Raw genomic sequence first — 22,522 nt, forward strand, 5'->3', positions numbered from 1 at the left:
CTACCATCCATACCTCTTTCTCCACCACTCCATCCCATACCTCTTTCCCCAACACTACCATCCCATACCTCTTTCTCCACCACTACCATCCCATACCTCTTTCTCCACCACTACCATCCCATACCTCTTTCCCCACCACTACCATCCATAACTCTTTCTCCACCACTACCATCCATACCTCTTTCTCCACCACTACCATCCCATACCTCTTTCTCCACCACTCCATCCCATACCTCTTTCCCCACCACTACCATCCCATACCTCTTTCTCCACCACTACCATCCCATACCTCTTTTTCCACCACTACCATCCCAAACCTCTTTCTCCACCACTACCATCCATACCTCTTTCTCCACCACTCCATCCCATACCTCTTTCTCCACCACTACCATCCCATACCTCTTTCTCCACCACTACCATCCCATACCTCTTTCTCCACCACTACCATCCATACCTCTTTCTCCACCACTACCATCCCATACCTCTTTCTCCACCACCACTACCATCTCATACCTCTTTCCCCACCACTACCATCCCATACCTCTTTCCCCCCACCACTTCCATCCCATACCTCTTTCTCCACCACTACCATCCATACCTCTTTCTCCACCACTACCATCCCATACCTCTTTCTCCACCACCACTACCATCCCATACCTCTTTCCCCACCACTACCATCCCATACCTCTTTCATCCCATACCTCTTTCCCCCCACCACTACCATCCCATACCTCTTTCCCCCCCACCACTACCATCCCATACCTCTTTCCCCCCACCACTACCATCCCATACCTCTTTCTCCACCACTACCATCCCAAACCTCTTTCTCCACCACTACCATCCATACCTCTTTCTCCACCACTCCATCCCATACCTCTTTCTCCACCACTACCATCCCATACCTCTTTCTCCACCACTACCATCCCATACCTCTTTCTCCACCACTACCATCCATACCTCTTTCTCCACCACTACCATCCCATACCTCTTTCTCCACCACCACTACCATCTCATACCTCTTTCCCCACCACTACCATCCCATACCTCTTTCCCCCCACCACTTCCATCCCATACCTCTTTCTCCACCACTACCATCCATACCTCTTTCTCCACCACTACCATCCCATACCTCTTTCTCCACCACCACTACCATCCCATACCTCTTTCCCCACCACTACCATCCCATACCTCTTTCCCCCCACCACTACCATCCCATACCTCTTTCCCCCCCACCACTACCATCCCATACCTCTTTCCCCCCACCACTACCATCCCATACCTCTTTCTCCACCACTACCATCCATACCTCTTTCTCCACCACTACCATCCCATACCTCTTTCTCCACCACCACTACCATCCCAAACCTCTTTCCCCCCCCACCACTACCATATACCTCTTTCCCCACCACTACCATCCCATACCTCTTTCTCCACCACTACCATCCCATACCTCTTTCTCCACCACTACCATCCATACCTCTTTCTCCACCACTACCATCCCATACCTCTTTCTCCACCACTACCATCCATACCTCTTTCTCCACCACTCCATCCCATACCTCTTTCTCCACCACTACCATCCCATACGTCTTTCTCCACCACTCCATCCCATACCTCTTTCTCCACCACTCCATCCCATACCTCTTTCTCCACCACTACCATCCATACCTCTTTCTCCACCACTACCATCCATACCTCTTTCTCCACCACTCCATCCCATACCTCTTTCTCCACCACTCCATCCCATACCTCTTTCTCCACCACTCCATCCCATACCTCTTTCTCCACCACTACCATCCATACCTCTTTCTCCACCACTACCATCCCATACCTCTTTCTACACCACTACCATCCCATACCTCTTTCTCCACCACTCCATCCCATACCTCTTTCTCCACCACTACCATCCATACCTCTTTCTCCACCACTACCATCCCATACCTCTTTCTCCACCACTACCATCCATACCTCTTTCTCCACCACTACCATCCCATACGTCTTTCTCCACCACTCCATCCCATACCTCTTTCTCCACCATTACCATCCATACCTCTTTCTCCACCACTACCATCCCATACCTCTTTCTCCACCACTACCATCCATACCTCTTTCTCCACCACTACCATCCCATACCTCTTTCTCCACCACTACCATCCCATACCTCTTTCTACACCACTAAGATCCCATACCTCTTTCTCCACCACTACCATCCCATACCTCTTTCTCCACCACTACCATCCCATACCTCTTTCCCCCCACCACTACCATCCCAAACCTCTTTCTCCACCACCACTACCAACCCAAACCTCTTTCTCCACCACCACTACCATCCCATACCTCTTTCTCCACCACTACCATCCCATACCTCTTTCCCCACCACTACCATCCCATACCTCTTTCTCCACCACTACCATCCATACCTCTTTCTCCACCACCACTACCATCCCATACCTCTTTCTCCACCACTACCATCCCATACCTCTTTCTACACCACAAAGATCCCATACCTCTTTCTCCACCACTACCATCTCATACCTCTTTCTCCACCACTACCATCCCATACCTCTTTCTCCACCACTACCATCCATACCTCTTTCTCCACCACTCCATCCCATACCTCTTTCTCCACCACTACCATCCCAAACCTCTTTCTCCACCTCTCCATCCATACCTCTTTCTCCACCACTCCATCCCATACCTCTTTCTCCACCACTACCATCCATACCTCTTTCTCCACCACTACCATCCCAAACCTCTTTCTCCACCACCACTACCATCCCATACCTCTTTCTCCACCACTACCATCCCATACCTCTTTCCCCACCACTACCATCCCATACCTCTTTCTCCACCACTACCATCCATACCTCTTTCTCCACTACCATCCCATACCTCTTTCTCCACCACTACCATCCCATACCTCTTTCTACACCACAAAGATCCCATACCTCTTTCTCCACCACTACCATCCCATACCTCTTTCTCCACCACTACCATCCCATACCTCTTTCTCCACCACTACCATCCATACCTCTTTCTCCACCACTCCATCCCAAACCTCTTTCTCCACCACTACCATCCCAAACCTCTTTCTCCACCTCTCCATCCATACCTCTTTCTCCACCACTCCATCCCATACCTCTTTCTCCACCACTACCATCCATACCTCTTTCTCCACCACTACCATCCCATACCTCTTTCTCCACCACTACCATCCATACCTCTTTCTCCACCACTACCATCCCATACCTCTTTCTCCACCACTACCATCCCATACCTCTTTCTCCACCACTACCATCCCATACCTCTTTCCCCACCACTACCATCCCATACCTCTTTCTCCACCACTACCATCCATACCTCTTTCCCCCCACCACTACCATCCCATACCTCTTTCTCCACCACTACCATCCCATACCTCTTTCTCCACCACTACCATCCATACCTCTTTCCCCACCACTACCATCCATACCTCTTTCTCCACCACTACCATCCATACCTCTTTCCCCACCACTACCATCCATACCTCTTTCTCCACCACTACCATCCCTCTTTCTCCACCACTACCATCCATACCTCTTTCCCCACCACTACCATCCATACCTCTTTCCCCACCACTACCATCCATACCTCTTTCTCCACCACTACCATCCCATACCTCTTTCTCCACCACTACCATCCCATACCTCTTTCCCCCCACCACTACCACCCATACCTCTTTCTCCACCACTACCATCCATACCTCTTTCCCCCCACCACTACCATCCCATACCTCTTTCTCCACCACTACCATCCCATACCTCTTTCTCCACCACTACCATCCATACCTCTTTCCCCACCACTACCATCCATACCTCTTTCTCCACCACTACCATCCATACCTCTTTCCCCACCACTACCATCCATACCTCTTTCTCCACCACTACCATCCCTCTTTCTCCACCACTACCATCCATACCTCTTTCCCCACCACTACCATCCATACCTCTTTCCCCACCACTACCATCCATACCTCTTTCTCCACCACTACCATCCATACCTCTTTCCCCACCACTACCATCCATACCTCTTTCCCCACCACTACCATCCATACCTCTTTCTCCACCACTACCATCCATACCTCTTTCCCCCCACCACTACCATCCATACCTCTTTCTCCACCACTACCATCCCATACCTCTTTCTCCACCACTACCATCCCATACCTCTTTCTCCACCACTACCATCCCATACCTCTTTCCCCCCACCACTACCATCCATAACTCTTTCTCCACCACTACCATCCCATACCTCTTTCTCCACCACTACCATCCATACCTCTTTCCCTCCACCACTACCATCCATAACTCTTTCTCCACCACTACCATCCCATACCTCTTTCTCCACCACTACCATCCATACCTCTTTCTCCACCACCACTACCATCCATACCTCTTTCTCCACCACCACTACCATCCCATACCTCTTTCTCCACCACTACCATCCAAAACTCTTTCTCCACCACTACCATCCATACCTCTTTCTCCACCACTACCATCCATACCTCTTTCCCCACCTCTCCATCCCATACCTCTTTCTCCACCACTACCATCCCATACCTCTTTCTCCACCACTACCATCCCATACCTCTTTCTCCACCACTACCATCCATACCTCTTTCACCACCACTACCATCCCATACCTCTTTCACCACCACTACCATCCCATACCTCTTTCACCACCACTACCATCCCATACCTCTTTCTCCACCACTACCATCCCATACCTCTTTCTCCACCACTACCATCCCATACCTCTTTCCCCCCACCACTACCATCCCATACCTCTTTCTCCACCACTACCATCCATAACTCTTTCCCCCCACCACTACCATCCATACCTCTTTCTCCACCACTACCATCCATACCTCTTTCCCCCCACCACTACCATCCCATACCTCTTTCCCCACCACTACCATCCCATACCTCTTTCTCCACCACTACCATCCCATACCTCTTTCTCCACCACTACCATCCATACCTCTTTCTCCACCACTACCATCCCATACCTCTTTCTACACCACTAAGATCCCATACCTCTTTCTCCACCACTACCATCCATACCTCTTTCTCCACCACTCCATCCCATACCTCTTTCTCCACCACTACCATCCCATACGTCTTTCTCCACCACTCCATCCCATACCTCTTTCTCCACCACTCCATCCCATACCTCTTTCTCCACCACTACCATCCATACCTCTTTCTCCACCACTACCATCCATACCTCTTTCTCCACCACTCCATCCCATACCTCTTTCTCCACCACTCCATCCCATACCTCTTTCTCCACCACTACCATCCCATACGTCTTTCTCCACCACTCCATCCCATACCTCTTTCTCCACCATTACCATCCATACCTCTTTCTCCACCACTACCATCCCATACCTCTTTCTCCACCACTACCATCCATACCTCTTTCTCCACCACTACCATCCCATACCTCTTTCTCCACCACTACCATCCCATACCTCTTTCTACACCACTAAGATCCCATACCTCTTTCTCCACCACTACCATCCCATACCTCTTTCTCCACCACTACCATCCCATACCTCTTTCCCCCCACCACTACCATCCCAAACCTCTTTCTCCACCACCACTACCATCCCAAACCTCTTTCTCCACCACCACTACCATCCCATACCTCTTTCTCCACCACTACCATCCCATACCTCTTTCCCCACCACTACCATCCCATACCTCTTTCTCCACCACTACCATCCATACCTCTTTCTCCACCACCACTACCATCCCATACCTCTTTCTCCACCACTACCATCCCATACCTCTTTCTACACCACAAAGATCCCATACCTCTTTCTCCACCACTACCATCTCATACCTCTTTCTCCACCACTACCATCCCATACCTCTTTCTCCACCACTACCATCCATACCTCTTTCTCCACCACTCCATCCCATACCTCTTTCTCCACCACTACCATCCCAAACCTCTTTCTCCACCTCTCCATCCATACCTCTTTCTCCACCACTCCATCCCATACCTCTTTCTCCACCACTACCATCCATACCTCTTTCTCCACCACTACCATCCATACCTCTTTCTCCACCACTACCATCCCATACCTCTTTCTCCACCACTACCATCCATACCTCTTTCTCCACCACTACCATCCCATACCTCTTTCCCCACCACTACCATCCCATACCTCTTTCTCCACCACTACCATCCATACCTCTTTCCCCCCACCACTACCATCCCATACCTCTTTCTCCACCACTACCATCCCATACCTCTTTCTCCACCACTACCATCCATACCTCTTTCCCCACCACTACCATCCATACCTCTTTCTCCACCACTACCATCCATACCTCTTTCCCCACCACTACCATCCATACCTCTTTCTCCACCACTACCATCCCATACCTCTTTCTCCACCACTACCATCCCTCTTTCTCCACCACTACCATCCATACCTCTTTCCCCACCACTACCATCCATACCTCTTTCTCCACCACTACCATCCCATACCTCTTTCTCCACCACTACCATCCCATACCTCTTTCTCCACCACTACCATCCCATACCTCTTTCTCCACCACCACTACCATCCCATACCTCTTTCTCCACCACCACTACCATCCCATACCTCTTTCCACCCACCTCTCCATCCCATACCTCTTTCCCCACCTCTCCATCCCATACCTCTTTCCCCACCACTACCACCTCATACCTCTTTCCCCACCTCTCCATCCCATACCTTTTTCTCCACCACTACCATCCCATACCTCTTTCCCCACCACTACCATCCATACCTCTTTCCTCACCTCTCCATCCCATACCTCTTTCCTCACCTCTCCATCCCATACCTCTTTCCCCACCTCTCCATCCCATACCTCTTTCCCCACCTCTCCATCCCATACCTCTTTCCCCACCTCTCCATCCCATACCTCTTTCCCCACCTCTCCATCCCATACCTCTTTCTCCACCACTACCATCCCATACCTCTTTCTCCACCACTACCATCCCATACCTCTTTCCCCACCTCTCCATCCCATACCTCTTTCCTCACCTCTCCATCCCATACCTCTTTCCTCACCATCCCATACCTCTTTCCCCACCTCTCCATCCCATACCTCTTTCCCCACCACTACCATCCCATACCTCTTTCCCCACCTCTCCATCCCATACCTCTTTCCCCACCACTACCATCCCATACCTCTTTCCCCACCTCTCCATCCCATACCTCTTTCCCCACCACTACCATCCCATACCTCTTTCCCCACCACTACCATCCCATACCTCTTTCCCCACCTCTCCATCCCATACCTCTTTCCCCACCTCTCCATCCCATACCTCTTTCCCCACCTCTCCTTCATTATCTCTCCCTCTCTATATGCAGTATATATAGATATACACTACATCTGACCTCTCATCTCTCTCCACTCACCGGTCTCCTCCTTCTGACTGACCTCTCATCTCTCTCCACTCACCGGTCTCCTCCTTCTGGCTGACCTCTCATCTCTCTCCACTCACCGGTCTCCTCCTTCTGACTGACCTCTCATCTCTCTCCACTCACCGGTCTCCTCCTTCTGGCTGACCTCTCATCTCTCTCCACTCACCGGTCTCCTCCTTCTGGCTGACCTCTCATCTCTCTCCACTCACCGGTCTCCTCCTTCTGGCTGACCTCTCATCTCTCTCCACTCACCGGTCTCCTCCTTCTGACTGACCTCTCATCTCTCTCCACTCACCGGTCTCCTCCTTCTGACTGACCTCTCATCTCTCTCCACTCACCGGTCTCCTCCTTCTGACTGACCTCTCATCTCTCTCCACTCACCGGTCTCCTCCTTCTGACTGACCTCATCTCTCTCCACTCACCGGTCTCCTCCTTCTGACTGACCTCTCATCTCTCTCCACTCACCGGTCTCCTCCTTCTGACTGACCTCTCATCTCTCTCCACTCACCGGTCTCCTCCTTCTGACTGACCTCTCATCTCTCTCCACTCACCGGTCTCCTCCTTCTGGCTGACCTCTCATCTCTCTCCACTCACCGGTCTCCTCCTTCTGGCTGACCTCTCATCTCTCTCCACTCACCGGTCTCCTCCTTCTGGCTGACCTCTCATCTCTCTCCACTCACCGGTCTCCTCCTTCTGGCTGACCTCCCAGCAGCTCCAGTAGTCTTTCTCTCTGACCTGGATCTTCCGCCGGTCCAGAATCTCACAGGTTAGCTCTGCTGCCGTCATAGAACCAGGGATCTAGAGGGGAGAGCAGTGGAGGGAGTGACATTCTGCACCCCTTCTTACTCTAGTTCCCTATCGTGATAAAGGGTTAGTTGATTTATTTATTTCACCAGGTAGGCTAGTTGAGAACAAGTTCTCATTTGCAACTGCGACCTGGCCAAGATAAAGCATAGCAATTCGACACATACAGCAACACAGAGTTACACGTGGAATAAACAAAACATACAGTCAATAATACAGTAGAACAAAAGAAAACAAAAAGTCTATATACAGTGAGTGCAAATGAGGTAAGATAAGGGAGTTAAGGCAATACATAGGCCATGGTGGCGAAGTAATTACAATATAGCAATTAAACACTGGAATGGTAGATGTGCAGAAGATGAATGTGGAGATAGTAGAGATACTGGGGTGCAAAGGAGCAAGATAAATAAATAAATACAGTATGGGGGTGAGGTAGGAAGATAGATGGGCTGTTTAAAAGATGGGCTATGTACAGTTAAGGTCAGAGGTGAGAGGTCACCTTGACATGCTGCTCTGCCGTCTCCTTCTTCTCCTCCAGGTACACTGTACAAATGAAGTCACCTGCTGACCCCGACGCCTGCACAACACACACACACGCGTTAAAGCACATTGGGTTACAGCAGAACACTGCAAACACATGAGAAGTTTGTGACTCACAGAAACCTTGGAGTTGAGGAGATGTGTGTGAGTGTACTGTATTACTCACAGGAACGCTGGAGTTGAGGTTCAACTTCTCTCTAACTTTAATGATGACCGTGATCTCATCCAGCTGCCTTTTCAGCTGCTGCTCATCCACCTGGACCGCAACACAACCACACACGGTCAACCACACAACAACATGACCATATAACCGGTATAACTACTCACTCCGTGGTTGAAACACCACTGACCAGCTCACACTGCAGCCATCCACCTACCACACACTGCAGCCATCCCCCTACCACACACTGCAGCCATCCCCCTACCAAACACTGCAGCCATCCACCTACCACACACTGCAGCCATCCCCCTACCACACACTGCAGCCATCCAACTACCACACACTGCAGCCATCCCCCTACCACACACTGCAGCCATCCAACTACCACACACTGCAGCCATCCAACTACCACACACTGCAGCCATCCAACTACCACACACTGCAGCCACCCCCCTACCAAACACTGCAGCCATCCAACTACCACACACTGCAGCCATCCAACTACCACACACTGCAGCCATCCAACTACCACACACTGCAGCCATCCCCCTACCAAACACTGCAGCCATCCCCCTACCACACACTGCAGCCATCTCTCTACTAAACATGCAGCCATCCCCCTACCACACACTGCAGCCATCCCCCTACCAAACATGCAGCCATCCACCTACCAAACCTGCAACCATCCCCCTACCAAACACGCAGCCATCCGCCTACCAAACACTGTAGTCATCCCCCTACCACACACTGCAGCCATCCCACTACCAAACCAAACCACACCACTACCAAACCACCCCCTTACCAAACCACACCACTACCAAACCACACCACTACCAAACCATCCCACTACCAAACCATCCCACTACCAAACCATCCCACTACCAAACCACCCCCCTACCAAACCATCCCCCTACCAAACCATCCCACTACCAAACCACCCCACTACCAAACCATCCCACTACCAAACCATCCCACTACCAAACCATCCCCCTACCAAACCATCCCCCTACCAAACCATCCCCCTACCAAACCATCCCACTAACAAACCATCCCACTACCAAACCACCCCCTTACCAAACCATCCCACTACCAAACCACCCCCCTAACAAACCATCCCACTACCAAACCATCCCACTACCAAACCATCCCACTACCAAACCATCCCACTACCAAACCACCCCCCTAACAAACCATCCCACTACCAAACCATCCCACTACCAAACCATCCCACTACCAAACCACCCCCCTACCAAACCACCCCCCTACCAAACCATCCCACTACCAAACCATCCCACTACCAAACCATCCCCCTAACAAACCATCCCACTACCAAACCATCCCACTACCAAACCATCCCCCTACCAAACCATCCCCCTAACAAACCATCCCACTACCAAACCATCCCACTACCAAACCATCCCACTACCAAACCACCCCCCTAACAAACCATCCCCCTACCAAACCATCCCACTACCAAACCATCCCCCTAACAAACCATCCCACTACCAAACCATCCCACTACCAAACCATCCCACTACCAAACCATCCCCCTAACAAACCATCCCACTACCAAACCATCCCACTACCAAACCATCCCACTACCAAACCATCCCACTAACAAACCATCCCCCTACCAAACCATCCCCCTACCAAACCATCCCCCTACCAAACCATCCCACTACCAAACCATCCCCCTACCAAACCATCCCACTACCAAACCATCCCCCTACCAAACCATCCCCCTACCAAACCATCCCACTACCAAACCATCCCACTACCAAACCACCCCCCTAACAAACCATCCCACTACCAAACCATCCCACTACCAAACCATCCCCCTACCAAACCATCCCCCTAACAAACCATCCCACTACCAAACCATCCCACTACCAAACCATCCCACTACCAAACCATCCCACTACCAAACCATCCCCCTAACAAACCATCCCACTACCAAACCATCCCACTACCAAACCATCCCACTACCAAACCATCCCACTACCAAACCATCCCACTACCAAACCATCCCCCTACCAAACCATCCCCCTACCAAACCATCCCACTACCAAACCATCCCCCTACCAAACCATCCCCCTACCAAACCATCCCCCTACCAAACACTGCAGCCATCCCCCTACCACACACTGCAGCCATCTCTCTACTAAACATGCAGCCATCCCCCTACCACACACTGCAGCCATCCCCCTACCAAACATGCAGCCATCCACCTACCAAACCTGCAACCATCCCCCTACCAAACACGCAGCCATCCGCCTACCAAACACTGTAGTCATCCCCCTACCACACACTGCAGCCATCCCACTACCAAACCAAACCACACCACTACCAAACCACCCCCTTACCAAACCACACCACTACCAAACCATCCCACTACCAAACCATCCCACTACCAAACCATCCCACTACCAAACCACCCCCCTACCAAACCATCCCCCTACCAAACCATCCCACTACCAAACCACCCCCTTACCAAACCATCCCACTACCAAACCATCCCACTACCAAACCATCCCCCTATCAAACCATCCCCCTACCAAACCATCCCACTACCAAACCATCCCACTACCAAACCACCCCCTTACCAAACCATCCCACTACCAAACCACCCCCCTAACAAACCATCCCACTACCAAACCATCCCACTACCAAACCACCCCACTACCAAACCACCCCACTACCAAACCATCCCACTACCAAACCACCCCCCTAACAAACCATCCCACTACCAAACCATCCCACTACCAAACCATCCCACTACCAAACCATCCCACTACCAAACCATCCCACTACCAAACCACCCCCCTACCAAACCATCCCACTACCAAACCATCCCACTACCAAACCATCCCCCTAACAAACCATCCCACTACCAAACCATCCCACTACCAAACCATCCCACTACCAAACCATCCCCCTAACAAACCATCCCACTACCAAACCATCCCACTACCAAACCATCCCACTACCAAACCACCCCCCTAACAAACCATCCCCCTACCAAACCATCCCACTACCAAACCATCCCCCTAACAAACCATCCCACTACCAAACCATCCCACTACCAAACCATCCCACTACCAAACCATCCCACTACCAAACCATCCCCCTAACAAACCATCCCACTACCAAACCATCCCACTACCAAACCATCCCACTACCAAACCATCCCACTAACAAACCATCCCCCTACCAAACCATCCCCCTACCAAACCATCCCCCTACCAAACCATCCCACTACCAAACCATCCCCCTACCAAACCATCCCCCTACCAAACCATCCCACTACCAAACCATCCCACTACCAAACCATCCCCCTAACAAACCATCCCACTACCAAACCATCCCACTACCAAACCATCCCACTACCAAACCACCCCCCTAACAAACCACCCCCCTACCAAACCATCCCCCTACCAAACCATCCCCCTAACAAACCATCCCACTACCAAACCATCCCACTACCAAACCATCCCACTACCAAACCATCCCACTACCAAACCATCCCCCTAACAAACCATCCCACTACCAAACCATCCCACTACCAAACCATCCCACTACCAAACCATCCCACTACCAAACCATCCCCCTACCAAACCATCCCCCTACCAAACCATCCCCCTACCAAACCATCCCCCTACCAAACCATCCCCCTACCAAACCATCCCACTACCAAACCATCCCCCTACCAAACCATCCCCCTACCAAACCATCCCCCTACCAAACCATCCCCCTACCAAACCATCCCACTACCAAACCATCCCACTACCAAACCATCCCACTACCAAGCGACTTACAGGAGCAATTAAAGTTATGTGCCTTGCTCAAGGGCACATAACTTTCAGTTTTTTATTTAACTAGGCAAGTCAGTTAAGAAGAAATTCTTATTTTACAATGGCTGCCTACTCCGGCCAAACCCTCCCCTAACCCAGACGAACACTGGGCCAATTGTGCGCCGCCCTTTGGGTCTCCCGATCACGGCCGGTTGTGATACAGTCAGGGGTCAGGGGTTAGAGCTAACAGTGTCTCTGACCTCAAAGACGTCAGTGTAGTGCTCTATGAGGTCAGGGGTCAGGGGTTAGAGTTAACAGCGTCTCTGACCTCAAAGACGTCAGTGTAGTGCTCTATGAGGTCAGGGGTCAGGGGTCAGGGGTTAGAGCTAACAGTGTCTCTGACCTCAAAGACGTCAGTGTAGTGCTCTATGAGGTCAGGGGTCAGGGGTCAGGGGTTAGAGCTAACAGTGTCTCTGACCTCAAAGACGTCAGTGTAGTGCTCTATGAGGTCAGGGGTCAGGGGTTAGAGCTAACAGTGTCTCTGACCTCAAAGACGTCAGTGTAGTGCTCTATGAGTTCCTCTACGACGCGGCCAGCTGTGTAGTCCTTCCCGTCGGTCTGGAACAGTGTTGGGCCAAATACTATAGCCAGGTTATGGAGATTCATCTGGTTCAGCTCTGCAAACCGCTGCACACTGTGGACAACACACACACCGTTACACTCTGAGCGGAGGTGTGTGTGTGTGTGTTTATATGTGTCTCACCAGTAGAGGTGGTTGACCAGGGCTCGTAGCGTGGCCTTGTTGACTCTGGGCAGGCGGCTCAGCAGCAGCTGGTACTGAGAGATCTTGTTGCTCTCCTCTGGGACCACTGACAGACAACGCACACGGTGTTGGGGTTAGGGTGTAGGATACAGGGTGTTGGGGTTAGGGTGTAGGATACTGGGTGTTGGGGTTAGGGTGTAGGATACAGGGTGTTGGGGTTAGGGTGTAGGATACAGGGTGTTGGGGTTAGGGTGTAGGATACAGGGTGTTGGGGTTAGGGTGTAGGATACAGGGTGTTGGGGTTAGGGTGTAGGATACAGGGTGTTGGAGTTAGGGTGTAGGATACAGGGTGTTGGGGTATAGGATACAGGGTGTTGGGGTTAGGGTGTAGGATACTGGGTGTTGGGGTTAGGGTGTAGGATACAGGGTGTTGGGGTTAGGGTGTAGGATACAGGGTGTTGGGGTGTAGGATACAGGGTGTTGGGGTGTAGGATACAGGGTGTTGGGGTGTAGGATATAGGGTGTAGGATACAGGATGTAGGAGTTAGGGGGTGTAAGATATAGGGTGTAGGGGAAAGGGTGTAGGGGTTAGGGTGTAGGATATAGGGTGTTAGGGTACAAGGGTTAGGGTGCAGGATACAGAGTGTAGGATATAGGGTGTAGGAGTTAGGATTTAGGGGTTAGGGTGTAGGGGTAAGGAAGTAGGATATAGGGTGTTAAGATGCAGGGGTTAGGGTGTAGGGTTTGGGTGTAGGATACACGGTGTTGGGTTGTAGGATACATGGTGTAGGGGTTAGGGTGTAGGATACATGGTGTAGAGGTTAGGATATAGGGTGTAGGAGTTAGGGTGCAGGAGTTAGGGTGTTAGGTGTGTAGGACTCACCAGGTGTGCTGAGCCATGCGCTAGCAGCCTGTGTGGTGAACAGTCCCTCTTCAGACTCTCTGAAGAAGCGTTTCAGTGTGTTAGACACGTCGTCCACCTGGTGCTCCCCCTCCTTTAGACGCACGCTACGGGCATCACGCCGAAACGCCTCGCACAGCCCCGCCACGCGACTGTTCACTCCGCTCTTACGGTAGATACCCTCAGACGTCAGACCTAAAACACACACAGATTAAAACTCAGACACACTCTAATATCCACTCCACAACACATACTCCTGACATGGTTCACAGTGTTTCAATTCTCCCCCTTCTCTTACTGACCAACCAAAACTGTCAGAGTTCAGAGGCCAGAGTAGCAGCCAATCAGAGCCCAGAAGGGATTAGGAAGAGAGTCAGCAGACGGAAGAGACTAACATGCTGACCACACAGCTCGCATGTTATTCAGTCATTGCACCCACACTGATCACGCGCGCCAACGAGCGTCTGCGTTGCCAAGCGCTAAAAATAGAAGTCAGTTCTATTTGTGATGCTGAACGCGGTGCAAGTCCTGCCTCTCCCATCTCCTCATTGGTTTATAGAAGCATATACCCACGTGCCATCTCCTCAGATTGAAAGATGAACTGAGGTCGGTCGGTTGTGGTAATACACCTTATTATGAAAGTTAGATGCCAATCGCCATATAAAGACCAAAGAAGAAAAAGACGAAGGAGGAGCAATGACTAGAAACTATTTGGTTGACCGTTTTATGTGTGGATTAATTGTCGGCGTAGAGGACCTTGTGCGTTTCAGGTATAATAACAACTCAACGTTTATATCCCAGGACAAATTAAATAGCAACAGCAAGCTAGCTAAATAGGACAAATTAGCTAGCAACTGCAAACTAGCTAGCTAAATTGCCATAATGTTTAATGCTTTTCGACCTGTGCCCAAATTAATATAATTGGTTCAGAGTATTGTTTTGATGTTTCAACCTGCGTGTCGTGATGGCGTTTGGTGTGGGAGGACAAAATCAATTTGCGCACGCGTGCGTCGGGTTTGGGCATGGTGTAAGACTGCAGTCCAAATAGGTTATTTTTAGCCCCTCAGCCGTTACTTTCCCTCGGGAGAATCCCAGTGGAAACCGGATGCAGTTTGATTGCCATCTTAAGTGGAGGTCCAATTCACAAACGTTACCCCCTCGGCCCTAGATGTAGCTCGAGGGAGTGAAGAACTTTGGTCACTTACGGTGTTGATATGACCCACAATTCAATGCAAATTGTATTAACATGTCAAACTCTGGTGTGTCAAATTTAATCAACAAGGCTGCTTTTTCGGCATGTCAGAAAAAAGTATGAAGCGAGCGTGCTAAAATATATATATATATATACACATTGATTATAGTGTTGGCAAATTGGCTTAGTCTCGTAGTGAGGAGCCTATGAAACATTTTTGGAATTCAGAAATTTATTGAAATAAATTACCAAACTATAAAACTTGCTATTCAGCTATGGGTAACTGTAGCTAGCCATCTGACAGTAGTGCTGGCTAGATACGTTAGCTTGCTAGATACATTAATATTGTAGCTAGCCATCTGATAGGAGTGCTGGCTAGATACGTTAGCTTACTAGGTACATTAATACTGTAGCTAGCCATCTGATAGGAGTGCTGGCTAGATACGTTAGCTTACTAGGTACATTAATACTGTAGCTAGCCATCTGATGGGAGTGCTGGCTAGATACGTTAGCTTACTAGGTACATTATTAGCTTTAGGTTAGTTGTTTTTAAGCTCAACATGAAGATTTCCATCAAGTAAGTTGCCTCTCCAATCATCACTCTCACTCGCTTGGGCAAGGCACATTTAAGGTACACTCGGATGTGACAATGTAAAACGTCATTCAAGGGCTGAGGGTTTAGGGCTGAGGGTTTAGGGCTGAGGGTTTAGGGCTGAGGGTTTAGGGCTGAGGGTTTAGGGCTGAGGGATGAGGGCTTAGGGCTGAGGGTTTAGGGCTGAGGGTTTAGGGCTGGGGGTTTAGGGCTGAGGGCTGAGGGTTTAGGGCTTAGGGTTTAGGGCTGAGGGCTGTCTACTTTGAGTTTGAAACGCATCCAAACATTTCAACCACGAAACAGGAGGAACTACCCAGAACCCAACAGGAACAGCCTGATCTCCAGTAAGACCAGTGAGTCATAATAGGAAATAAACGACAGGGAGAAAGAGAGAGGAGAAGTTAACACATGACCAAGGAGGGGGGGGGGGGGCAGAGACAGAGAACACAGTGCTGATTTGTTGACCTTTGCTTCTATGTCTCTGTGAGCCAGAACTCCCGCTATTACAGTCACGAGGCAACACACACAGCTACACACACAGCTACACACTCTCACCGCACTGTGTGATGTAGTCAATGCAGCGGTCCACTACAACAGGGATGTCAGTCTCAGTTAGTTGCTGTTGACTAAGAGAGTCTCCTGCACTGCCTGCTGCTTTCTGGATGCCCACACACCAACCCTGGAAGTCAAGCTTCCTCTCCCCCTCGATGTACAGAGTCCTGGAGAGAGGGAGGTAGGGGGGGTAGGAAGAATGAGAGGGAGGGAGGGAGGAGGTAGGAAGAATGAGAGGGAGGGAGGGAGAAGGGAGGTAAGAAGAATGAGAGGGAGGGAGTGAGACAGGGGAGTAGGGGGGTAGGTAGAAAGAGGGAGGGAGAGGAAGGAATGAAAGCTCTTTAGTGGGTCAATATACAGTTGAAGTCGGAAATTTACATACACCTTAGCCAAAAACATTTAAACGCAGTGTTTGACAATTCCTGACATTTAATCCTAGTAAAAATTCCCCGTCTTAGGTCAGTTAGGATCACCACTTTATTTTAAGAATGTGAAATGTCAGAATAATAGTAGAGAGAATGATTAATTTCAGCTTTTATTTCGTTCAACACATTCCCAGTGGGTCAGAAGTTTACATACACTCAATTAGTATTTGGTAGCATTGCCTTTAAATTGTTTAACTTGGTTCAAACGTTTCAGGTAGCCTTCCACAAGCTTCCCACAATAAGATGGGTGAATTTTGGCCCATTCCTCCTGACAGAGCTGGTGTAACTGAGTCAGGTTTGTAGACCTCCTTGCTCGCACATGCTTTTTCAGTTCTGCCCACAAATTGTCTATGGAATTGAGATCAGGGCTTTGTGACGGCCACTCCAATACCTTGACTTTGTTGTCCTTAAGCCATTTTGCCACAACTTTGGAAGTATGCTTGGGGTCATTGTCCATTTGGAAGACCCATTTGCGACCAAGCTTTAACTTCCTGACTGATGTCTTGAGATGTTGCTTCAATATATCCACATAATTTTCCTGCCTCATGATACCATCTATTTTGTGAAGTGCACCACTCCCACAACATGATGCTGCCACCCCCGTGCTTCACGTTTGGGATGGTGTTCTTCGGCTTGCAAGCCTCCCCATTTTTCCTCCAAACATAACGATAGTCATTATGGCCAAACAGTTCTATTTTTGTTTCATCAGACCAGAGGACATTTCTCCAAAAAGTACGATCTTTGTCCCCATGTGCAGTTGCAAACAGTAGTCTGGCTTTTATATGGCGGTTTTGGAGCATGGTCTTCTTCCTTGCTGAGCGGCCTTTCAGGTTATGTCGATATAGGACTCGTTTTACTGTGGATATAGATACTTTTGTACCTGTTTCCTCCAGCATCTTCACAAGGTCCTTTGCTGTTGTTCTGGGATTGATTTGCACTTTTTGCAGCAAAGTACGTTCATCTCTAGGAGACAGGACACATCTCCTTCCTAAGCGGTATGACTGCTACGTGGTCCCATGGTGTTTATACTTGCGTACTATTGTTTGTACAGATGAACGTGGTACCTTCAGGCATTTGGAAATTGCTCCCAATGATGAACCAGACTTATGGAGGTCTACAATTTTTTTCCTGAGGTCTTGGCTGATTTCTTTTGGATTTTCCCATGATGTCAAGCAAAGAGGCACTTAGTTTGAAGGTAGGCCTTGAAATACATCCACAGGTACACCTCCATTTGACTCAAATTATGTAAATTTGCCTATCATAAGCTTCTAAAGCCATGACATAATTTTCTGGAATTTTCCAAGTTGTTTAAAGGCACAGTCAACTTAGTGTATGTAAACTTCTGACCCACTGGAATTGTGATAGTGAAATAATGTCTGTGAACAATTGTTGGAAAAGTGACTTGTGTCATGCACAAAGTAGATGTTCTAACCGACTTGCCAAAACTATAGTTTATTAACAAGAAATGTGTGGAGTGGTTGAAAAACGAGTTTTAATGACTCCAACCTAAGTGTATGTAAACTTCTGACTTCAACTGTAATAGCGCTAATGTCAGCACATTAAAACCATCTCATTTCGCCACCTATTCAGTCCTGTTTCAACTCTTCCATTTCCCTGAACAAACAACAAAAAGAAAGTAAACATAAATGCTGTTAAACCGTCAGAGGCCATGTGGCAGCGTCATCCTCTCACCTGCCTCTCTCCACCAGAACCAGCACCTCATTCTCCTGCTGGATCGCTGGGACAAACACACATTTGGAACCATTTAATGGTGGTACAAAGAGTGTGTATGTGTGTGTGTGTGTGTGGTCTTGTTCTTCTATGCTTGTGGGGACCTGAAATCTGCAAATGTCCCCACAAGGATAGTAAACTTCTCCCATGTGGGGACACTTCCCACGAGGACAAAGGCTATTTTAAGCTTAGGGGTCAGATTTAGGGTTAGAGCTAAGGTTAGGGGTCAGATTTAGAGTTAGAGCTAAGGTTAGGGGTCAGATTTAGGATTAGAGCTAAGGTTAGGGGTCATATTTAGGGTTAGAGCTAAGGTTAGGGAAAATAGGAATTTAAATGGAAATACATTTTAGGTCCCCACGAGAATAGAAGAAGAATTGTGTATGTGTGTGTGTGTTTGTATGCATGTGTGCGTGTGTGTGTGTGCATGTGCGTACTCACAGAGCTCCTGTAGTTTGCGTAGGTGTATCTCCTCCTCTTCCTCACTGTCCTCCAGGTAGGCATGGAGGGAGGAGCCAACCAGCGCGAACCAGCCAACCCGAGGGCTCTGTAGGTTCAACCCATCCTTGTACTTTAGCCGGCCAATCCGCTCAAAGCTCAGTCTCAACAGAGCCTCTGCATTGGACGGAATAAACATCTGGGGAGAAGAGGGGGAGTTAAATATGTTTAAGGACCCATCACACAGCTGAGCCTTGATTTCCTAGGTTATGGTCAGTGTGAGTGGTTACCTAGGCGGTGGTCAGTGTGAGTGGTTAACTTTTGGTTTTTACCCTAGCACTATACAGCTGATTCAAATAACACTGACCTAGTGGTTACCTAGGTGGTTACCTTTTCAAACTTTTCTTGCCCAGGGACCCCCGCCCAGGGACCCCCGCCCAGGGACCCCCGCCCAGGCAAACCAGCGGCCGACGGACCACCATCAGTTGTTAGCAAAAAATAACGGTGGTATTATTTAAATATATATTTGATCTGGTTTTGGTCATTTAAGTTCACAAAAAAACTGTTTTTCCATCATGAAAATTACCACAGACGGCCCGCCTAATAATTTTTGGTACGGTCATAACCATGTCATAAAAGCTGACATAACCTGTCATAATACTGTCATGACCCATATATTTACACCTTTAAAAAGTCTAATAAATCTATGTAATATAGTCTACACCTTCACAATAAATCCATGATTTATTTTAGACAGCTCTAAATAAGCATGATATGAAGAAAATGTAGTCTGTTTCAGAAGAACAGAATAACATACTCTGAGTTGTCTTTATGTTAGATCCTGATGTGGCTATGCCAAATGGCTCTGGGCAACACTAGTTCATTCAGAAGACAAGATCTGCATATAATTCTGTGGTATTATTTTACATTATTTTATAGTATGAAGAATACAGTTGAACAACGCTTAATAAAATAGAAAGGATATGTTCTCCAAATGATTTGAGGCAGTGGCACATGCAGCTGTTGTGTTGAGCGTTTAACAAAGAAACAGGTACTCCTCCTATATGTTCAATTTATTAATGTAACTTCAGATGTTCTACAAACGTTGGGCTGTTGTGATGAGTAATGAGGATTTGAAAAAAGTCACTTGAAAGGCATGAGCTCTGTTTTGTTTATTGCGCCGGCTGTACACACTCCAATAGTCTCTCATTCACAATTTGACAAGCACTTGAATTTCACAGTGGCATCCCCTTTGTGGCCGTAGTGCACCCTAAATAAAGCGAAATACGAAGCGCCTCTCAGTCACACGGCTCTCAGTCACGTGATCCGGTCTTTCTCACAGGCTACAAAAGTTAAGACAGACACATTGGGGACGCAACTGTGCATGCGCATGTCATTATCCAATTCCGAGGTGTATATTGAAGATATTGGAAGAATTGTCCACATTTACTTTATCAGCCAACAAGATGAGTAGGCCTAACGAACAGCAAAAGCACTAGCCAGGTCAATCTACTATCCCCCATAGAATAGAATAGGTTGACTGTTGTACTGTGTGAGAAATAAATATTCCAAACATAGTCTGGGACAGTTGTGGGATGCAATAGATCCCATGTCAGCTAATGTTAAAAAAAATGTTGCCCATATATATTGTTGTATTTTTTTTGTCACTCAAATATCACATGAAAACACATTAGACATGGTAAAATATATAGAATTGCAAGAAAACGAGCTTAAAAACGGCAACATTTTCTCTGCACCCCCATGACAACATGTGGAGAACTGCAGGAAATATGCTTTAAACCTGCAACATAGAAATAGATGAGGCACGTTCGCAGGGAGGTGCACAGGATGTTCCCCAATGCTGGAAGGGCAGCACTTACAGCTGACCATGGCAGCTCTAGCAGGGCAGAAATTTGACAAACTGACATCCTATGATGGTGCCACGTTGAAAGTCACTGAGCTCTTCAGTAAGGCCATTCTACTGCCAATGTTTGTCTATGGAGATTGCATGGCTGTGTGCTCTATTTCATACACCAGTCAGCAACAGGTGAGGCTGAAATAGCCAAATCCACTAATTTGAAGGGGAGAGAAAGATTGACGACCACTGACAGAGGTATGCGTGGTTACCTAGGTAAGGGTCAGTGTGTGGTTACCTTGGTGATGGATTTGACCCACTCCTTGTGGCTGTCTTGGTCGTCAGTTCCAAACAGATAGAGACGCTCTGAGTCAGAGTACAGCTCAAACGTGTGGTCATAGCTGAGAGAGAGAGAGGAGTACAGCTCAAACGTGTGGTCATAGCTGAGAGAGAGAGAGAGGAGTACAACTCAAACGTGTGGTCATAGCTGAGAGAGAGAGAGAGAGAGTACAACTCAAACGTGTGGTCATAGCTGAGAGAGAGAGAGAGAGAGAGGAGTACAACTCAAACGTGTGGTCATAGCTGAGAGAGAGAGAGAGAGAGGAGTACAGCTCAAACGTGTGGTCATAGCTGAGAGAGAGAGAGGAGTACAACTCAAACGTGTGGTCATAGCTGAGAGAGAGAGAGAGAGAGGAGTACAACTCAAACGTGTGGTCATAGCTGAGAGAGAGAGAGAGAGAGGAGTACAACTCAAACGTGTGGTCATAGCTGAGAGAGAGAGAGAGAGAGGAGTACAACTCAAACGTGTGGTCATAGCTGAGAGAGAGAGAGAGAGAGGAGTACAACTCAAACGTGTGGTCATAGCTGAGAGAGAGAGAGAGAGGAGTACAACTCAAACGTGTGGTCATAGCTGAGAGAGAGAGAGAGAGAGAGAGGAGTACAACTCAAACGTGTGGTCATAGCTGAGAGAGAGAGAGAGAGAGGAGTACAACTCAAACGTGTGGTCATAGCTGAGAGAGAGAGAGAGGAGTACAACTCAAACGTGTGGTCATAGCTGAGAGAGAGAGAGAGAGAGAGGAGTACAACTCAAACGTGTGGTCATAGCTGAGAGAGAGAGAGAGAGAGAGGAGTACAACTCAAACGTGTGGTCATAGCTGAGAGAGAGAGAGAGAGAGGAGTACAACTCAAACGTGTGGTCATAGCTGAGAGAGAGAGAGAGAGAGGAGTACAACTCAAACGTGTGGTCATAGCTGAGAGAGAGAGAGAGAGAGAGGAGTACAACTCAAACGTGTGGTCATAGCTGAGAGAGAGAGAGA

General features: G+C 48.8%; 1 protein-coding gene across 5 annotated transcripts in view; it reads right to left on the reverse strand.

Moving 5' to 3' along the window:
• The window catches only part of LOC139548261 (arf-GAP with Rho-GAP domain, ANK repeat and PH domain-containing protein 1-like), a 124,513-nt gene that overhangs the window by 29,736 nt on the left and 72,255 nt on the right, over positions 1–22,522 (reverse strand). For all 5 annotated transcript variants that reach the window (XR_011669683.1, XM_071357814.1, XM_071357812.1 and 2 more), the window contains 10 exons: positions 21,505–21,607; positions 19,355–19,550; positions 18,878–18,923; positions 16,764–16,927; positions 14,407–14,619; positions 13,524–13,629; positions 13,307–13,454; positions 8,976–9,065; positions 8,769–8,846; positions 8,146–8,263 (listed from right to left, as the gene is read on the reverse strand). Coding sequence is in view for 4 of the 5 variants with exons in the window: in XM_071357814.1 (XP_071213915.1) it covers positions 8,146–8,263; positions 8,769–8,846; positions 8,976–9,065; positions 13,307–13,454; positions 13,524–13,629; positions 14,407–14,619; positions 16,764–16,927; positions 18,878–18,923; positions 19,355–19,550; positions 21,505–21,607 (1,262 nt within the window). In the remaining variant the exon portion in view is untranslated. The remainder of the gene's footprint in view (positions 1–8,145; positions 8,264–8,768; positions 8,847–8,975; positions 9,066–13,306; positions 13,455–13,523; positions 13,630–14,406; positions 14,620–16,763; positions 16,928–18,877; positions 18,924–19,354; positions 19,551–21,504; positions 21,608–22,522) is intronic.

Source organism: Salvelinus alpinus, chromosome 21 (genome assembly GCF_045679555.1).
Source record: "Salvelinus alpinus chromosome 21, SLU_Salpinus.1, whole genome shotgun sequence".
NCBI classification, from domain to species: Eukaryota; Metazoa; Chordata; class Actinopteri; order Salmoniformes; family Salmonidae; genus Salvelinus; species Salvelinus alpinus.